Source organism: Rhinopithecus bieti, unplaced genomic scaffold (genome assembly GCF_001698545.2).
Source record: "Rhinopithecus bieti isolate Rb0 unplaced genomic scaffold, ASM169854v2 scaffold_40803, whole genome shotgun sequence".
NCBI classification, from domain to species: Eukaryota; Metazoa; Chordata; class Mammalia; order Primates; family Cercopithecidae; genus Rhinopithecus; species Rhinopithecus bieti.
In genome coordinates, this window is record NW_016816762.1 from 1,014,695 (window position 1) to 1,031,574 (window position 16,880).

The 16,880-nt window shown below is 48.8% G+C and overlaps 1 protein-coding gene across 10 annotated transcripts in view; it reads left to right on the forward strand.

The window, feature by feature from the left end:
* SLC37A1 (solute carrier family 37 member 1) overlaps positions 1-16,880 on the forward strand; it is an 83,738-nt gene that overhangs the window by 39,080 nt on the left and 27,778 nt on the right. For all 10 annotated transcript variants that reach the window (XR_001882078.1, XM_017855199.1, XM_017855203.1 and 7 more), the window contains 4 exons: positions 3,423-3,558; positions 6,307-6,383; positions 7,304-7,470; positions 10,931-10,968. Coding sequence is in view for 9 of the 10 variants with exons in the window: in XM_017855199.1 (XP_017710688.1) it covers positions 3,423-3,558; positions 6,307-6,383; positions 7,304-7,470; positions 10,931-10,968 (418 nt within the window). In the remaining variant the exon portion in view is untranslated. The remainder of the gene's footprint in view (positions 1-3,422; positions 3,559-6,306; positions 6,384-7,303; positions 7,471-10,930; positions 10,969-16,880) is intronic.

Below are 16,880 nucleotides of genomic sequence, written 5' to 3' on the forward strand. Positions count from 1 at the left end.
CAGGATGTGCGGAACAGCTCTACCTGGATGCCCAGCTTGGCCCCAGAACTGAGCGCAGCAGAGGCAGCCCTGCGTGGCGGGCGGGGAGCTCCAGAGAAAGACCAGCTCAGATCTGAATCCCAGCTCTACCACCTGCTAGGATGTGGCCTTGGGCAAGTTACTATACCTCTTTGGGCCTCAGTTTCCACTTTGCAACATGGGAGAAATAATAGTTCTTATGTCACAGGACTGGGGCAAAGATTGAGTTAACGTATGTAGAAGCTCAGAATGGTGCCTGGCCTGTGCTGCCAGCCCAGCCCATTCTTCATCCCACTTTGACTGACCAAGGCAGGTGGTGGATGTTCTCTGGGTCACAGGATGTGTGACTGACTGATTAAAAACTGCTATTGTGGCAGTCCAGCCAGGTTTTTTTTTTAAGGCAGTATAGGGATGTTCTAGCCCATTTTCTGTTGCTAGTAGCACAATATCTGAGATTGAGTAATTTATAATGAGAAAAGGTGTATTTAGCTTTTATCTAACTGGGAAGTTCAGGATTGGGCAGCTGCATCTGGCAAGAGCCTCGCGTCACACTGTAATGTAGTGGAGGGCGTCACCTGGCAGAGGGCCCTGTGAGATGGCCTAGCAGTGAGCAGGGCGTACAAAACACACAGCACAGGGGTGACCTTGCTTCATAGCAGCCCGCTCTCACCTCTCACGATAGCTCATCGTCCTGAGAGCGCGGCCACTTACTCCTGCACATTCATTCCTTCGTCAGGGCGGATCCCTCATGACCCAAATGCCCTTCAAAGCTCCCTGCACCTCTGAACGCAGTTATACTGGGAGCCAAGCCTCAACACAAGTTTTGATGGAGACCAACCATAGTGAAACCACAGCCAGGGACGGAGGCATGTAGTCCCAAAAGGCTTTTGTTCAGAGACTGAGGTCTTTACAGCCTGGAGAACCCCAGGGATCCCCATAAATGTTTAGCTGCTTCCCTGAGACCCGCTCAGAGTGTGGGATCGTCAAGACCTGGCCCCTCCCCCGCTCAGAGCCCTGGTGGGTGGGTGGTGCCCAGGCAGGCAGTGTCTGCTGTCGGAGGAGAGCGCATAGCTCTCCCTTTATTGAACGTGTGCATTTGCCTCCTGCTGCAGAACTTGTCTGAGTGAACAAATGAATAATAAAGGTTTGGAAGCTCAGAGTGTGTGATGCGCAGCCGAACATGAGCCTAGCTGGAGAGAGTGTGGTGTGTACCTTGGGCTTCCTTTGGGCCTGGGTCTCAGCCAGGCTGCCAGACCTTCTCCATTTTGAGGTCAAATGTTCATATTCCCCAGACTGCAGTCTTACTGAACACAAATAATCTGTGGTATAAAAAGACCCAAAGTGGGAGTGTGTTTTTCTCAGTTACTAGAAAACTGTATTTAAATCTGGTTGTCAACTGGGGGCAGTTTTGTCTCCTAGGGGACATTTAGTAATGTCTAAAGACATTTGTGGGTGTCACAGCCAGGGAAGGGATGTTGCTGGCATCTAGTGGCTAGAAACCAGGGTATGGCTAAACATCATACAACACAGGACACCCCCTAATGCCACAGAATTACTGGAGCCAAAATATCAATAGTGCTGAGGTTCAGAAAGCCTGCTTTATGTAAATAAACTGGTTTCTTGTTGCTTATTTATCGGTAAAGATAATTCTTATGCACCTTGTCAGTAAGGTTATTAAAACAAAATTTGGTCTAATGTGACATCTACACAGTGAACTCATGACTAAAACAAGGGCACACGCTGCTGCATTGAAGGGCCTTTTTGTGTGAGTCCCTACCTGAGGTCTCAGCAATGGGTGGTTGCTCGCTGCGCCAGTTGAAGTCAGACATGAGAGAGTACAGTCATTCAGCCCAGGTACTGCCTGGAGGGTTCAAGCAGGTGCAGCGTGGACTTGAATCCCCGTATGAGTCCCATATGATGTGAAATGGTGTTTGTTCAATTAGACCTTTTCTTTAAAACTTTTCAGTAGAGATCAAAGTGGGCCCAAATCATACAGCAAGATTAGAGAACACTTCTAAGCCTAGCCAGCAGCACCAGCTCTCAGGAGCCCATCTGGTTCTGCCAGCTGTGCTGTGACCTGGGCAGGTCAGCCAGCCTCTCAGGGACCTATCTCCTGGTCTCTGAGGTGGGCAGGTTGAAGTCGGTAACTCGAGCTCTAGAATGCTCTTGAGTCTGTGTGTGGTGAGGTTTCAGCTGAAATTTTTACCTGGATGTTGTCATAATTGTAAGTTACTTTCTTCTGCTTTAGTGTTTAAAAGGTCATTTCGTTGATCTGAGGTGGATCTTTTTTACTTGGTGAATTCGGAAGGAAAAGCTCTCCGGTGTAGGTTCTTGAGATGAAAGCTGAGAACATTGGAGCTGACTCCCGGAGTGGGGTTCATGGCAGGCAGGTGTCACTGTGTGTTAGGTTTCCTGTTTCTCTGACTCCTAGAATGACCCTACAGAAGAAAGTGAGACCCGTAGAGTCTCTGATGCTTGCGAAGGGCTCACGTCCATCCATGATACTCTACAGCTTTTCTATTTACTTAATAAGTCACAGTGTTAAGTTGGTCCATAGTGACATTTCCCGTAAAACAGTAAAGGATGTTTTGGATAACATTAGGTAGTGTGCTGTGATGGCAGCTAAAGACTGTTAAGTCTGTGCCCTGCTGTGAAGCTGCAGACGTGCTTCACCACCCCCGTCGAGGCTGTTTTAGTGAGGCTAAGCACCCTTTATGCCACCGGGTCTCCAGACAGCTCTAGAAGGTAAGACACCAAAATGGGGAGCTGTTTAGTGAGTTGCATCGCTGTTCAGAAGGATCAGAGAGACGCCACCCCAGACCTTACCAAGGAACAAATCTTCTGCCTTTAAATCAGGTCCAAGTGGTGTGGCAGGAGGTGGTAGTGGCAAACAGCTGCAAGCCACTTCCCCACTGAGCCCAGCCAGCCAGGTGTATTAACACAGGTGACTTCATTACAGCTCGTGGGGCCGAGTGACTTGCTCTGGGTCATACGTGATCTCTTTTCATGACATTTGGTGTAGTTCGACAGCTGGAATTTTAAGACATTGTATACATTTACTGGATATGGTTCCTGTGAAAGCAGGATTAACTAGCAAGACAAGTTCCTGTTTCCTTTCATTGGCAACTATCATGAATAAGTCATAGCGTTTGAATTTTATTATTTGACAGATAGTGACATTTACTAGAAATAAAATCTTCTAGGATGTTGCCAGTCCCTGGTTTCTGGTGAGTAAACACTCCATAGGGAAATAGGTGTAAGAAATCTTCCTGGAAATTGTAAGGCTTGAGAGTTCCCCAGGCTCAGAGACCAGCATGAAAGCATCCGGCACAAAACAGCTGCCGGGCTGTTAACATTCGGGTGTGTTTGTTATTCCTATTTGTCTTTCCTTCTCTCCACCTCAGTGGCATAATTGGGGAACGCCTACCGATTAGGTATTACCTAACTTTTGGGATGCTCGCCAGTGGAGCCTTCACCGCCCTGTTCGGCTTAGGGTATTTCTACAACATCCACAGTTTCGGATTCTACGTGGTAACTCAGGTAAGGGTTTGGGTCCATGGCTCATTATGTATAGGGTTTCCTTGGTGAATAGGGTGGGGTGTTTATGTCACGTCACCTCTGTCAAGATGTTGGGAAGGGGCAGAAGTACGTCCTGTCCGAAGTCAGGGTCAGCTGACATAATAAAGTCCTTCCTTTCTCTTCTGCTCGGAAATTCCAGCAGCCAGGAGGTGTTTCTTAATTTCAGGAGTTGCCTCATAAAGAATGCTGTCTGTCGGTGCCCCGGCAGGGAGACTGATGTACAGAGCCCTTAGGAGTCACCCTGTCTTCATGTGGATAAGTTTGAGATGTTTTATCTTGCTAAAGATTTGACCACTCGGGTTGGAGGGTGTGTCCTCCAGCTGAAGCCCTAGCTGGAGTCACCCTAACAGCGGTGGCAGGGAGTTCCCACCAGGGAGCGCCCCAAACCATCCCAAGATGGGGCTGGTTGGGATTCCAAAGAACAAAGCACTAACTGCTGGGTGATGAGTTTAAAGCATGTATTAGGGGAACTTACGTACTGAGGGCTGTAGTATCTAGTCTTGACACACAGCGGGACGGGGCGTTCCACGTGGGTCTGTCTGCAGCGAGGGATTGGGGTATGGAGTTTATATGAGGATTTAAGGAATTTGGCTCAGGGCCAGGGCTAGTTTCTTTCCATGTTTTGGGTCAGCAACTGAAACACCTTTATCAGTGCCTAGGGGTGTTCAGGGGCCAACTTGGGTTCCAGCCTACAAAGAAGAACCTGCAGCTGGTCGGGTCACAGTGAGAGAAAAAGGGGGGAGACCTGAGGACTCGACAGAGGGATGCAACGGTGGAAGGAAGGGCCGACTTGGGAGTCAGGCAGCAGGAGGGGGTATGAGGCAGTCAGTGGAGAGAACAGGAGAGATCATGAAGGTGCTAGAAGGGGAGAAGGCCTGAGGGCAGCCCATACTGGCTTGCCCTTGGAGCTGGAGCCCTTCCGGAGTCTCCTGGCTTCTGCCCTTCCCAGCAGTGCTGTGGATCAGTATTCAGCAGCCCAGGAAAACAATAGGAAATAATGATGCTCATCTCAGGTTTTGTGATGCTTCCAGGGCTCCCCAGATCGCTCAGGGGAATGCTTAAAACCATCAAGGCAAACTGTATTTAATTTTGCTTTGAAGATTTTGCCATAACACTTGAAAAGTTTGGCTATTTTAATTACAAAAGCAGTTCACACTTGTGTAGTAATATAGAAAATTAGAAGGGAGGAGAAAACCATTTTCCAGAGTCCCAGCATGTTTCTGGAGTGAAGGCCCAGCCCAGTCAGCCCAGAGGCAGCAACAGGTAGACCAGCGGCTCCCAGGCATCTTCTAGAGCAGCAGTTCCCAACCTTTTTGGCACCAGGGACCAGTTTTGTTTAAGACGATCTTTCCACCGGGGACCAAGGTTGGGGAGAGGAGGATGGTTTGGGGATGAAACTGCTCCCCCTCAGGTCATCAGGCATTCGATTCTCATAAGGAGCACACAAGCTAGATCCCTGGCATGTGCAGTTCACAACAGGCTCGCGCTCCTATAAGAATCTAATGCCCCCACTGATCTGATGGGAGGTGGAGCTCAGGTGGCAATGCTCGCTCTCCCGCCACTCACCTCCTACAGTGTGGCCTGGTTCCTAACAGGCCATGGATTAGGACTAGTCTGTGCCCGGGGTTGGGGACCCTGCTCTGGAGAGCTGGCTTACTGCAGTGAGGTGGTCGGAGGTGCCAGGCTGGCCCTGGGTTGGGGACCCTGCTCTAGAGAGCTGGCTTAGTGCAGTGAGGTTGTCAGAGATGCCAGGCTGACCCTGGTTTCCTGCAATCTTGTAAAGCCACCCCCGAGTCTCGGGATGCTAGAGCGTCCTCAGCAATACATTCCCCAAGTCCCTTCATGAAACTCAAGTCAGGGATTCTTTAGAAGGAGATACTTTGTCCAGACGTGAAGTCAAGGCTCTGTTCATTCCAGAGAATGATGAACAACAGTACCTTCTCCATGGCCTGGTGAGGGGAAACATGCAATTCACAAGCCATGTTTATCGTACAATTCTATAAACAGTTCTATAAAGAGAAGAAAGCTTTTCTCTCTTTAAAAAGTTTGCATTTATTTATTTTTTGAGATGGGGCCTTACTGTGTTGCCCAGGCTGGAGTGCAGTGGTGCAATCACAGCTCACTACAGCCTTGACCTCCCAGGCGGCTCAAGCAATCCTCCCACCTCAGCTTCTTGAGTAGTTTGGACCACAGATGTGCACCACCACACCTGGCTAATTTTTAATTTTTTGTAGACAAGGGGGTCTCTATGTTGCCCAGGCTGGTCTCAAATTCCTGAACTCAAGAGATCCTCTCGCCTCGGCCTCCCAAAGTGCTAGGATTACAGGCATGAGCCACTGCACCTAGCCTCTTTCTATGAAGTTTTTAGATTCAAAAGAGACTGTAAAGCTTGGCCCCACACTGTTGTGAGGTGTGATCTCCTGGTGGTGGGTTCTGCCTGGGTTTTCCTTCCTTGCTTTTCTCTACTTATTCTAAAATTTCCACAGTAGACATGCATCACTTTTATTTTGAAAAATGTATGGATACCTGTATACATGGTTTAAAAATATATATGTAGTTTAAACTGTATATAAATATACAATTGACAGTCCATCTCTGGCTGTCATATCCCCTTCTTTGTGTGAGCAGGGCAAGCCCTGTGCACCTCCCTGCGGCGCTCTCCCAGGCCTGCTTCCCGTGGGTCAGTCTCTCCTTTGGCCTCTCCTGCAGGTCATCAACGGGCTGGTGCAGACCACCGGCTGGCCCAGCGTCGTCACCTGCCTCAGCAACTGGTTTGGAAAAGGAAGGTGAGGAGAAGCAGCCCTGTTTCCAATAGCAGATGAAAACTAGACCATTTTACTTTGAGTTTTTCTGTAGACTGATTACAGCAAAAACACTTTAGTATCCTCTTTAAAATAAGATGGCTGAAACCTCTGAGGCTTGAATTGCTGAAATTCAAATGGCCTGTGTCCCATGAGACAGGGGAGCTCCTCCCTCCCACTGTGTGCCCAGTGGAGTCTGTGTCACTCGACGGCTCCTCTGACAGCTGCATCTGGCCTCCCGGGTGTTATGGGAGATGCCGAGTCCAGGACCCTGCCCCAGGCCTTTTGAAGCCGAAGCTGCATGTTAACATGGGAGTTTGGGAAGTCCCGACCTGAGTCACCCAGCACACAGCACCAAAGTAGCAGAGCTGGGACCCAGCCTCTGGCAAGTCCAGATTTATTTGTAAGTGGCTGTGTAAAATTCAGCTCAGCCAGGCCAAAGGCTTATTTGTGGTGGAAGATACCAAACAAGATGCAGAAGCTAAAACAGGAACACCGGCGTCATCAAGTCTTAAGTCTTAGATACTGTGCCTCATTCACCTGGTGTGTACCTCCATGAGTTTTGTTCAAATGACAGTTCATCAAGTTACTGTATTAATTGATTGTAGAGGCACAAATTTTAATTTCAGGCCTTCCAAGACTTTCAGGGAAAGGCCTCTTTCTTCTTGAGTACAAAATGCGCTCAGAGCGACAGGTGGAATGGGTGATGGCACAGCCTGAGGCCACATAAACAGATCAGCTCTCGTGAGCATCGGGAGTCCTGCATGCCACGGAAGCCGAGTCTGCACGGTCCTCACTGATGCTGCACTGACTGCCTACTTTACAGGCGCTGCTGCACCCTGCACTGCTGGACTCGTTTCAGCTTCTCAGCTCCATCTTCTGTCTTCTGTTTTGTTGTGTTGCAGGAGAGGTTTGATTATGGGGGTCTGGAACTCCCACACCTCCGTAGGCAACATCTTGGGGTCGTTGATCGCTGGCTACTGGGTGTCCACGTGCTGGGGCCTGTCCTTCGTTGTGCCTGGGGCCATCGTGGCAGCCATGGGGATAGTGTGCTTTCTCTTCCTCATTGAACGTAAGTGCACATGGCCTTGGAGACCACCCACCAAGGGAGGCCTCGGGTTTCCCTGCTCGGGTGGGCCTCAGGGGCGAGTGTGAGAGCTGCGTGGCCTAGCGCCCTGTTTGCCCATGGCCGCCTCAGCGCTCTTCTTGTCAGGGAGACTTCCTTGGGGAGCCGGTTCTCTCCTGGTCTTGCTGGATTTTCTACTCTCCCCCAATTTCTAGAGTGACCCATGTCTACATTCCTTCCTCCCGTCCTCCTGCCCTCCCTTGCCTCAGCATCAGGTGTTCGTGCCTGGGAGTCTTCCATTTTCCCACAGGCTGTTCCCTCTCACGCCCTTCTTGCCACCAAAACCTGAATTGGACCCAGTCAGCTCTTTGCCTTCTGACAAGATATATCTTGGACAGTGTTATAAAAGACTTACTTAATATCTTAACTGGGTAAAAGGTATCTCTTGGAAAATCAAATCCCTTATTCCATTTCAGATTCAATAGCAAACTTTTGATTTAACTGAATTTGAAATTGATTTTTGAAGTAGAGATCCGGCAGGCTCTGGTGCTAAGACGACTCAGGACAGTTACAGCAAGAATAGAGACACCCGGGTGGCCCCAGCGGTCACATGACAGGGGCTCGAATCCTGCAAGCCATTCTGATGAGCTGCACTCAACACTTAGTTCTTTGATTGAGTTTAAAGCACAGTGAAACCATACGGCAGGAGACAACTCCCTCCTGCTGCCTGCCAGGTAGGGACACTCAGAGCGAGCTTCCTCCAGCCATCACTTCAACTCTGCATGCAGAAGTTAATCCATATTCCATTTAGTTGCTCACTTTTTGTGTCTTGCAAAAGCTAACCTTTGAATTTTTAAGATAACCATCATCCGGCCACTCTGCGAGTTCGGAGACTCTCACCTCACGCTTCCATGTTGGTGAAAATGGAAACAAACATTCAGATGAGGAATGTTCAGATACACACCCATTGCTGTGAGCAGAAAGTGGGGGCCCCGGGCTGCACTCAGCTCCCCTTTTCCCTCTTCTGCAGAGGCTGAGTAAGCCTTTGGCCACACCCTGGACAGCCTGAGCAGGGACCTTGTGGGATGGGTGGGGCTCTGGCTCTGGCTCCCTCACCAGTGGGCCAACTTGTGGCTGTCAGCTCTGACTGGTGTGTCACTGCAGTTCTGAGAAAGGCCGATTCCACCACCGGTTTTTCTCCGCTCTGATTCCTAGAACCTGGAGTTCTGTGCACCTGCTGTCCAGGTGTTTGAGACACCAGTCACCCAGAGAACAATGTGCCTCTCTGTTAGCGCACAGGGGCCCCTGGGTGTCTCCTGCCTGAGGGTAGAGTCCACGGAGCCTTCTGTTCTCTTCCTCGACTGGAAAGGGGCTGGCTCTGGGGAGAAGAGGATGTGTGGAAGGGAAAGGAGCTTGCTCAGTGGCCGGCACCTCAGCGCCCGCTCCAGGCATTCGGGGCCCTGTGTTGATGCTGGTCTCTGTAAGCGGAGAGAGCTTGGCTCTTGTGAATAAGCCTCCCTGATCCAACTTGGGCAGATAGCAATGAGCCAGATGCCCCCTGTCGCTGGGTCCTCTCTGGCCACGGGCCCGCTCACCTACAGGAGGGCTGCATGCTTCATCTCTAGCCAAACAAAACCAAGCTACCAGAACCTCGTGCCCAGGGAATCTGTCTGACACTCTTTCCCCTAGTGCCTGGGAGGTGCACTGTGTCTGAATGATGAGACCAGCTGTGACAACAGTGGCTGGATGCTGAGTCTGAGAACAGGAGCTCTTTGCAGATAGGGAGAAAACCTCAAGCGCCCCTTGGTTTGTTTCTGCCCCTCCTGGTCCCGAATCACCGACCCTGGGCAGGTACTAAAGACATCAGACGCACCATTCTTGCGATCAGCAGAGGATATGGCTTTCTCTGCTACGCCTTCACTCCTGTCTCCTGCCCAGGGTGAGCCCCAAAGGACAGGGCGTCCCCTGCTCCCTTCTCAGGCCTCTCTTAAGTCTCCTTTATGAAGCTGTTCTCAGATGTATCCCAGCCAAGGGACATGTGTGCTCAAGTCTCTCAAAGTGAAAGTCCTGGAAGAGCCATATCAGGGGGATCCCCTGGCTTGCCCCTGGGGGCATCACACTGTGAGTGGATACAAATGGGGTGAGTTGGCTGATGTCCTTTAAATTGGTGACCGCACATCACAGGTGGACCATTGAGACTGCCCAGCATGCCGACCACGTGTCCTTGGTCAGTGGCCTCGCCCTGTGGGCTGTGCCCAGGACAAGAGGGCAGCATACCCCGCAGCCAGCCGCAGACCTCTGGGTGCAGACCCACCTGGCCCTATGGCATGGGCGGGACCTCGAGGCCAGCAGGAGTGTGCTCGGTGGCTGCGTGCCTCTCCATGACGTCACCCTGTGTTGTGTGGGAATGGACTTGGCCATGGGAAGCCTGCAGCCCTGGAGCTCAGTTTGGGTTGCAAGCCAGTAACCAGTTTCATCCAAGGTGATAAAGGTGCTGGGCAGTCAGAGGGGGCTGCAGAGATGGAGCGAGAAGCAGTAGGGCTGGTTTCCCGTGGCACCTAGAGGCCTGGGGTCTGACTCTGGGTTCCCATGTTGCTCAGGGCAGGTCGCTGGCGTCTGTAAAGGACAAGCTGAAGCCTCACTTCTGGTTCTGTTCCTTTTCAAGTTTCCTCCCTTCCTGGCGTTTACATAAAGATGTTTGTTCCATATCAAGATGGATGTTTTATCTCCACTCATTTTTATTTCTAATGAATTTCTTAACGTGAAGTACCTCATTACAGACATTCTTCCAGCCTCGCTCCCCTGCTGTGCTTTTCCTGGTTTTGCTTTCCTTCTGGGGCTTGTCCTCTGAATGTGAATCATGGGCTTGTCCACACGGCGTCTGCATGCTCTGCTTGTGATTATTGGCCACGCTGGGAAGTATTTTCCATATTTAAAGTAGCGTTCATGTTCACAGTGTTGGCATTGGCTGGCGGTGATCTGCCATACCCACCTTGCACACAAGTGGGCTGCCAGGCCGGGTGACTGGGGACAGGCAGGGGCGTGTGTGGGGTCACTGGTGGGCCAGCCAAGCTGTGCCCTTGCCCTCACCTGCCATGCTATGGCGATGGCTTTTTTCTGAAATGAATGCCAATTTAGTAAAGGTATCAGATGGCATCTTGTGTTTTATTAAATCTTATTTTGTATATTTAAGGTATACAACGTGGTGTTACAGATACATAGAGATAGTAAAAAGGTCACTAGTAAAGCGAAGCAAGTTAACAGTTAACAGCCATTGCACTCACAGCTGCCCGCTTTTGTTTTTGTGGCACGAGCAGCTCAAATCCACTCATTTAACGTGAATCCCGCATATGGTCCAGTTTCACCGCCGGTGCTCCCATGTTGCCCTGCCCTGGAGTCCCGTAGCTTACTTGGCATTGCCATGGTGGTGGACCTGCTCAGCCTGGACTCATGTTTACTCTTTCAGATCCGAAGGACGTCAGGTGCTCCTCCACCCTGCTGACGGTAAGGACCCTGTTTTCTTGTCCTTTTCTAGAACAGTGTACAGTTCGCCAAGTGTTCTGACCACTTCCCCAGCCTGCTCCTGCCTTTGTGGTGTCAGACAGAAACACACAGGGTAGACAGAAGTCCCACCCTCAAAATATTGGCAGTTCTAGGAACAGAGAATATTCTGTTCTGGGTTTTGCTGGTAATAACCTTATCAACAAAACCCAGACAAGAGGTTCGATGCCGTCCAGATGGAGGGCTTCATGCTAAGGGAAACCAAAGGCTGGGTCCTGGCCAGGCCTCAGGAGTGGAGACCTCCTGGCTTCCCCGGGGGCCTCAGTGTGACTGAGGAAAAATACACGTGTCAGCTGGCTGCCATCACTTAAGTTGGTGGCTACCCATCTCAGGTGGCTGAGAGGTCTGCCCAGCACGCCATTCCTTCCCTTCTATACCCCTGCCCAGCTCAGCCAGCGTAGGCCCTGCAGGCAAGATTGCTGATCGTGTCAGCTGCTGTGAACGAGCCCTGCCCTAGCTGCCTCTGCCCACGACCAGTCACCACTGGCCTTTCCCACCTGCAGACACACCCCCTGCCCAAATATCATTCCTGGCACACTCATGTAGTATTGATGGCTGTCTTAGAAGGAAGTCCCTCTGGCTCTCATGCCTGCTCCCAGCTGCCCCACTCCCCATCTCCACTGGCATGACATCCCTCCTCTCTGCAGGCCACTGTCACCCCATGGTAACAGCCCATCCAGGTCCCAGCAACATCACCTGGCCACATGGGGAGGTCAGCTCTCCGGCCTCACCCTGCTGGACCTGTCACCCACATCTGACCTGATGCTTCCCTCCCTCTGGGAAAGGCTCCCCTCCCAGGGCTAACATGCTAGTCACATCTGTGCCGAGTGTCAGACCCCAGATGTGGGGGTGCCCCCAGGCTGCTTCATGGCCTCCTCTGTCCTTGTCTGCCTGCTCACTGCAGGAGAGCACGCCCGGGCCTTTTAGCACCCCCAGGTGCATTGACGTCGAGTCCCCATGCTGTCCCCAGAGTGACCCCTCCCCTGAACTCCACAATCTGAGATTTCACCACCACTCAACCTTCCCACAGAGATGTCTGGGTGTCCATCAGACTTAACACGACCAGAGATCTCTTGATTTTACCCCTGAACACGCCGATCCCCCAGCATCCCCCATCTCAGTCAGGAAGCTGCTATCCACCCTGTGGACAGGCCAGACCTGAGAAGCCAGCTGATGCCCCTTCAGCCCCGCACCCCATCCTTGGCCATGTTCTGTCAGTTCTGCTCTGTGAGGGGGTGTGGAATGGAAACACTCTCACCTCCTTCACCTCTACCACCGTGGTCCCCGTCTCCACCGTCAGCTCTCCCCCGAGCCACTGCTCATCACACCCTGGTCCCCCGTCCTCCACCGTCAGCCTCTCCCCCGACCACCTGCTCATCACACCCTGGTCCCCGTCTCCACCATCAGCTCTCCTCCGAGCCACTGCTCATCAGCTTCCTAGAACGATGCACTTTGCTCCCCAGAATCTCTTCTTCACACCTCTCTTGCAGAGACTTTCTTGAAACAGATGTCAGAGCACATCAGCCCCTGCATAACACAGCCCAGTGGCTCCATGTCACCCCATGTGAAATCCTCACCAGTTCATCTGGTCGATCTCTGTCACCCTCACAGAAAGGTGTGAGCCCCTCCGGCCTGGATCATCTCTGGGTCCCAGGCCCCCGAGCACCACTTGGCCTCGTGCAGAAGAGGGAGCCAGAGTCCTCTTTCTGTGTTTTAATACACCGGGCTCCTGGGTGTGATTCATATGGAAAGAAGGGTTCTCATACTTGATGACAAAAGCAAACAAAATGAAGGTTGAAAACCAGTGCCTTCAGGAAGGCCAAACACCATATGATGTTTTTAAAACTAGAGTTGATATTTTAAAATGTTTTTAAAAGCTGTGTTCCTGCTACGAGCATGAATTTCAATTTCCAAGCTTGTACAGTTGTGCTGTGAAGTAGCTTAAAGCTGCCTGGACCACCCGTCTCGAGACTGGGGAGAACTTCGGCACACACCTTCCACCCTGGAACATCTTCTAGCCTCTAAGAAGAGCTTTTCCCACTCAGGGGCAGCCGGCCTGAGGACAGGAAGCAGGCGTGCAGGGGGCTTGGGGGAGGGCGGGTCTTCCTCACACACAGCTTTTAGGAACATGAGAACGCATCTAAGCGAGAAGCCTTGCTTCTGCTCCTTGTACGTACGAGTTTGGGCTGAAGCCTGTGTTTCATTGTCCCCGTTCAAATCCTCTCCAAGCAGTTCACTGAGATCTAAGCGAGAGGCCTTGCTTCTGCTCTTTGTGTGTATGAGTTTGGGGCTGGAGCCTGTGTTTCATTCTTTTTGTTCAAATCTTCTCTGAGCAGTTCACTGAGATCCCAGGTGTCCCCGACGTGCCATGGGGCAGGTGGTCCAGAGAAACAGCTTCTCGTCCTCTTTCCTCTCCATGTTGGCTGGTCGCAGAGGGAGAGATGACTGATATCTGGGGATATTTCATCAGCTTCTGCAAACAGCCCCAAAGTTCTTTTTCCTGCAGGAATGTTACCTGCTCTGTGCAGGACACTGACAAGACCCTTGTCACAGGCCTTCCTGAGGGAGCTGAGGGCAGTTTGGCCAATGTCCCAACAGCTGCTGTCTTTCTGTAGTATCTTCCCTTTATCACAAATGGGAGCAAAATGCATTTGTAAGAGATTTCAGATATGCTAACTTGTTCTGGGAAGTTCCCATGTGGAAGTGTTATTTTTAGGATGAAGTTCTCATTTTTTCCAATATTTCAAAGTTTTTGTTATGGAGACTTTAAACATATAAAAGGTAAAATAACAGTATAATGAACCCCTCTGTACCCCATCACCCAGGTTTCCAACAGTTGGCCAATCTGACTCTATCAACGCCCCTTCTAATACTGCCCCTTCCCACCTCCTGCTGATGTATTTTGCAAGCAAATAACAATCATCTTAATATTTTGTCTCTGACTACTTCAGTATGTTTCCAAAATATAAGGACCCTTTTATGTGAAACAAAATGTAATATACCATTATCACACTTAAAAACCAATGGCAAAGAATAGAAAAATAGTAGGAAAAAAATCAATGAAATCGAAAGTTGGTTCTTTGGAAAGATCAACAAAATTGATCATTCTGCACCTAGACTGACCAAGAATAAAGGAAGACTCAAATAACCAAAATCAGGACCAGGAAAGGTGGCATTTCTGCCACCTTTACCAAAATAAAGTAGATTATGCGGGAACTATATGCCAACAAATTAGAAAACTTAGAATAAATAGAAAAATTCATAGAAGGACAGAAACTACCAAAACTGACTCAAGAGAGAGAGAAAATCTGAATAGATCTAAAACAAGTAAAGAAGTTGAATTGTTAATTTAAAAATTTCACTCAAAGAAAAGCCCAGGACCAGATGGGTTTACTAGTAAATTCTGCCAAACGTTGAAAGAAGAGTTAATACTAATTGCTCACAAACTTTTTAAAAAAATAAAGGTAGGGGGAAACGTCCTAATTCATTCTATGAGGTATTATCATAATAACAAAAGACTAAAACCTCTTAAGAAAACTGTACACAAGTATCTTTTGTGAGTGTAGATTCAAAACTCAATACCAGCAACCTGAATTCAGCCACCTACAAAAGGATTATATACCATGATCAAGTGGGATTTATCCCAGGAATACACAATTGGTTTAACAGGTAATGTTAATGTAATACTCCATATTAATGGATGAAGGACAAAAGCTGCATGATCAGCTCAGTATAAGCAGGAAAAACATTGGACAAAATCCAACACCCTTTCAAGTGAAAACACTCAACAAACTAGAACAGAAAGCAACTTCCTTAACCTGACTAAAGGCATCTAATAAAACCCACACCTCGGAGCTTAATGGTGAAGCGGGTGCTTTCCCCCTGAGATCAGGAGCAAGACGAGGAGGCCTGCTCTTGCCACTTCTATTTACCATTGTACTGCAGGCAGGACAGTTAGGCAAGAAAAGGATATAAACGGCATGCAGATTGGACAAGAAGTAAGACTACTTCTCTTTGCAGATGACATGACCTTTTATGTAGAAAATCATAAGGAGTCCTCAAAAAACATGGTTAGAGTGAATTAACAAGTTAGCAAGGTTGCAGGAAACAAGACCAGTATACAAAAATCAGTTGTATTTCTATAAACTAGCAATCAACAATCCAAAGATGAAACTAAGGCTATTTCATTTACAGTAGCATCAAAAAACATGCTAAGCAGAAGAAACCAGTCACAAAAGGTCACATGTTATATGATTTCATTCATATGAAATGTCCAGAATAGGCAAACCTAGAGACAGAAAGGAGATGAGTGGTTGTCAGGCACTAGGGTGGGAAGAAAGGAAGTATGACTGCGAATGGGTATGGGATTTTTTGAAGGTGATGAAAATGTTCTCAAATTGTAGTGATGGTTGCAAAACTCTGAATTAAAAACCACTGAATCGTGAACATTAAATAAGTGAATGGTACAGTATGTGAATTCTGTCTCAACAATGCTATTATAAATGTTTTAAATCTATAATCCTTTCTGTTACCACACAACTACTCAGTGGTCAGATCTGCTGATCGTCTCATAAATGATTTTGCACCGTGTTTAAGCAAGGCCTAGGCAAGGTCCACTCCTTGTGATTGGTGAATTTAATATGCCTCTTGAGCCTCTTCTAATTTATAAGACCTCAGTGTTGGGTTTTTTGGTTTGGTGTTATTCTCCTTTGAATTGTTTTTGTCAAAATAAAAAATGGTCATTTTTTTCTGCCAAGTTTCCCACATTTGAGGCTTTGCTGACCTTGTGCCTGGGGTGTGTTTCACGTTTTCCTCTATCCCCTGTATCTCCTGTAAACTGGAAACCTTGATCGGATCCAGATTTGATTTTTCTAATTAGTTTTTGTTTCAGATGAATCACAATTAATATGAAAGAGAGTATTCAATTCGTGACCATTTGCCTTGAGTCTGAGGATGCTAATAAGAATGTGTCTCTTTATGCTTCTGCCCTGTGCTATTGAAGAGCCATGGGGACTTGTTCTTTTGATTTATATTTGATTTCTAGGTTACTTAGGTTTAGAATATCTATTTTGTGCCCTAATCTAGGACCTCATTGGGTCCAAAACCCTGTAACAGTTGTGCCAAAATTAATGCTTCTTATTAATATCTTCATATTAGTTGGGGTTGTGTTCAGCAGCAAGCAATAGAAAAGCCCACAGGCAGTGACTAAAACAAGATTGGAAGGTATTTACCTATTCTATTCAACAAATCTAGAGAGAGCCAGCCCAGGATGATGTGGGGTGTGTGTGTTCAGTGTCAGGGACACAGACACCTCTTGTCTTTTCGTTGTTCCCCTGTGCATGGCTTCATGCCAAAGGTGATATATTCCAACCAATTAGAACAGTGCCTGGCACAGAGTTGATGCTTAATAATTATTTGTTGAATGAATGAGTGAATGATTGGTCAGTGGCTGCTGGAGCTCTGGCCATTACATCTGTATTCCAGCCAGCAGGAAGGAGGGAAAGGAAATTAGGGACAGGCTGCTTCCCTTTCAGGAGACTTCCTAGCATTTCCTAATATTATTTCTGCTTAGCTGACCACATCAAACTTTTGAAAAGGAATTGTAAGATAGGCTTTGCCCGAGCACCCACGTTCCTGGCTGAAAAGCAGAAAGAAGAGGGCCCAGGTAATGCTGGTGGCCTCTGCACACTGTGGGGGGCCCACATGCTGGGGAGCAGGAGCCCATCTCTGCTTCTGCCTGGAACGGTCAGAGAATGAACCGGCCAGATCATCACCCCTAGCCTGGCAGGCTTTGTGCTCCATCTGAGCACAAAACAAATGTATTTTTAAAGATATTTTGTTACATTTTCAGGTAA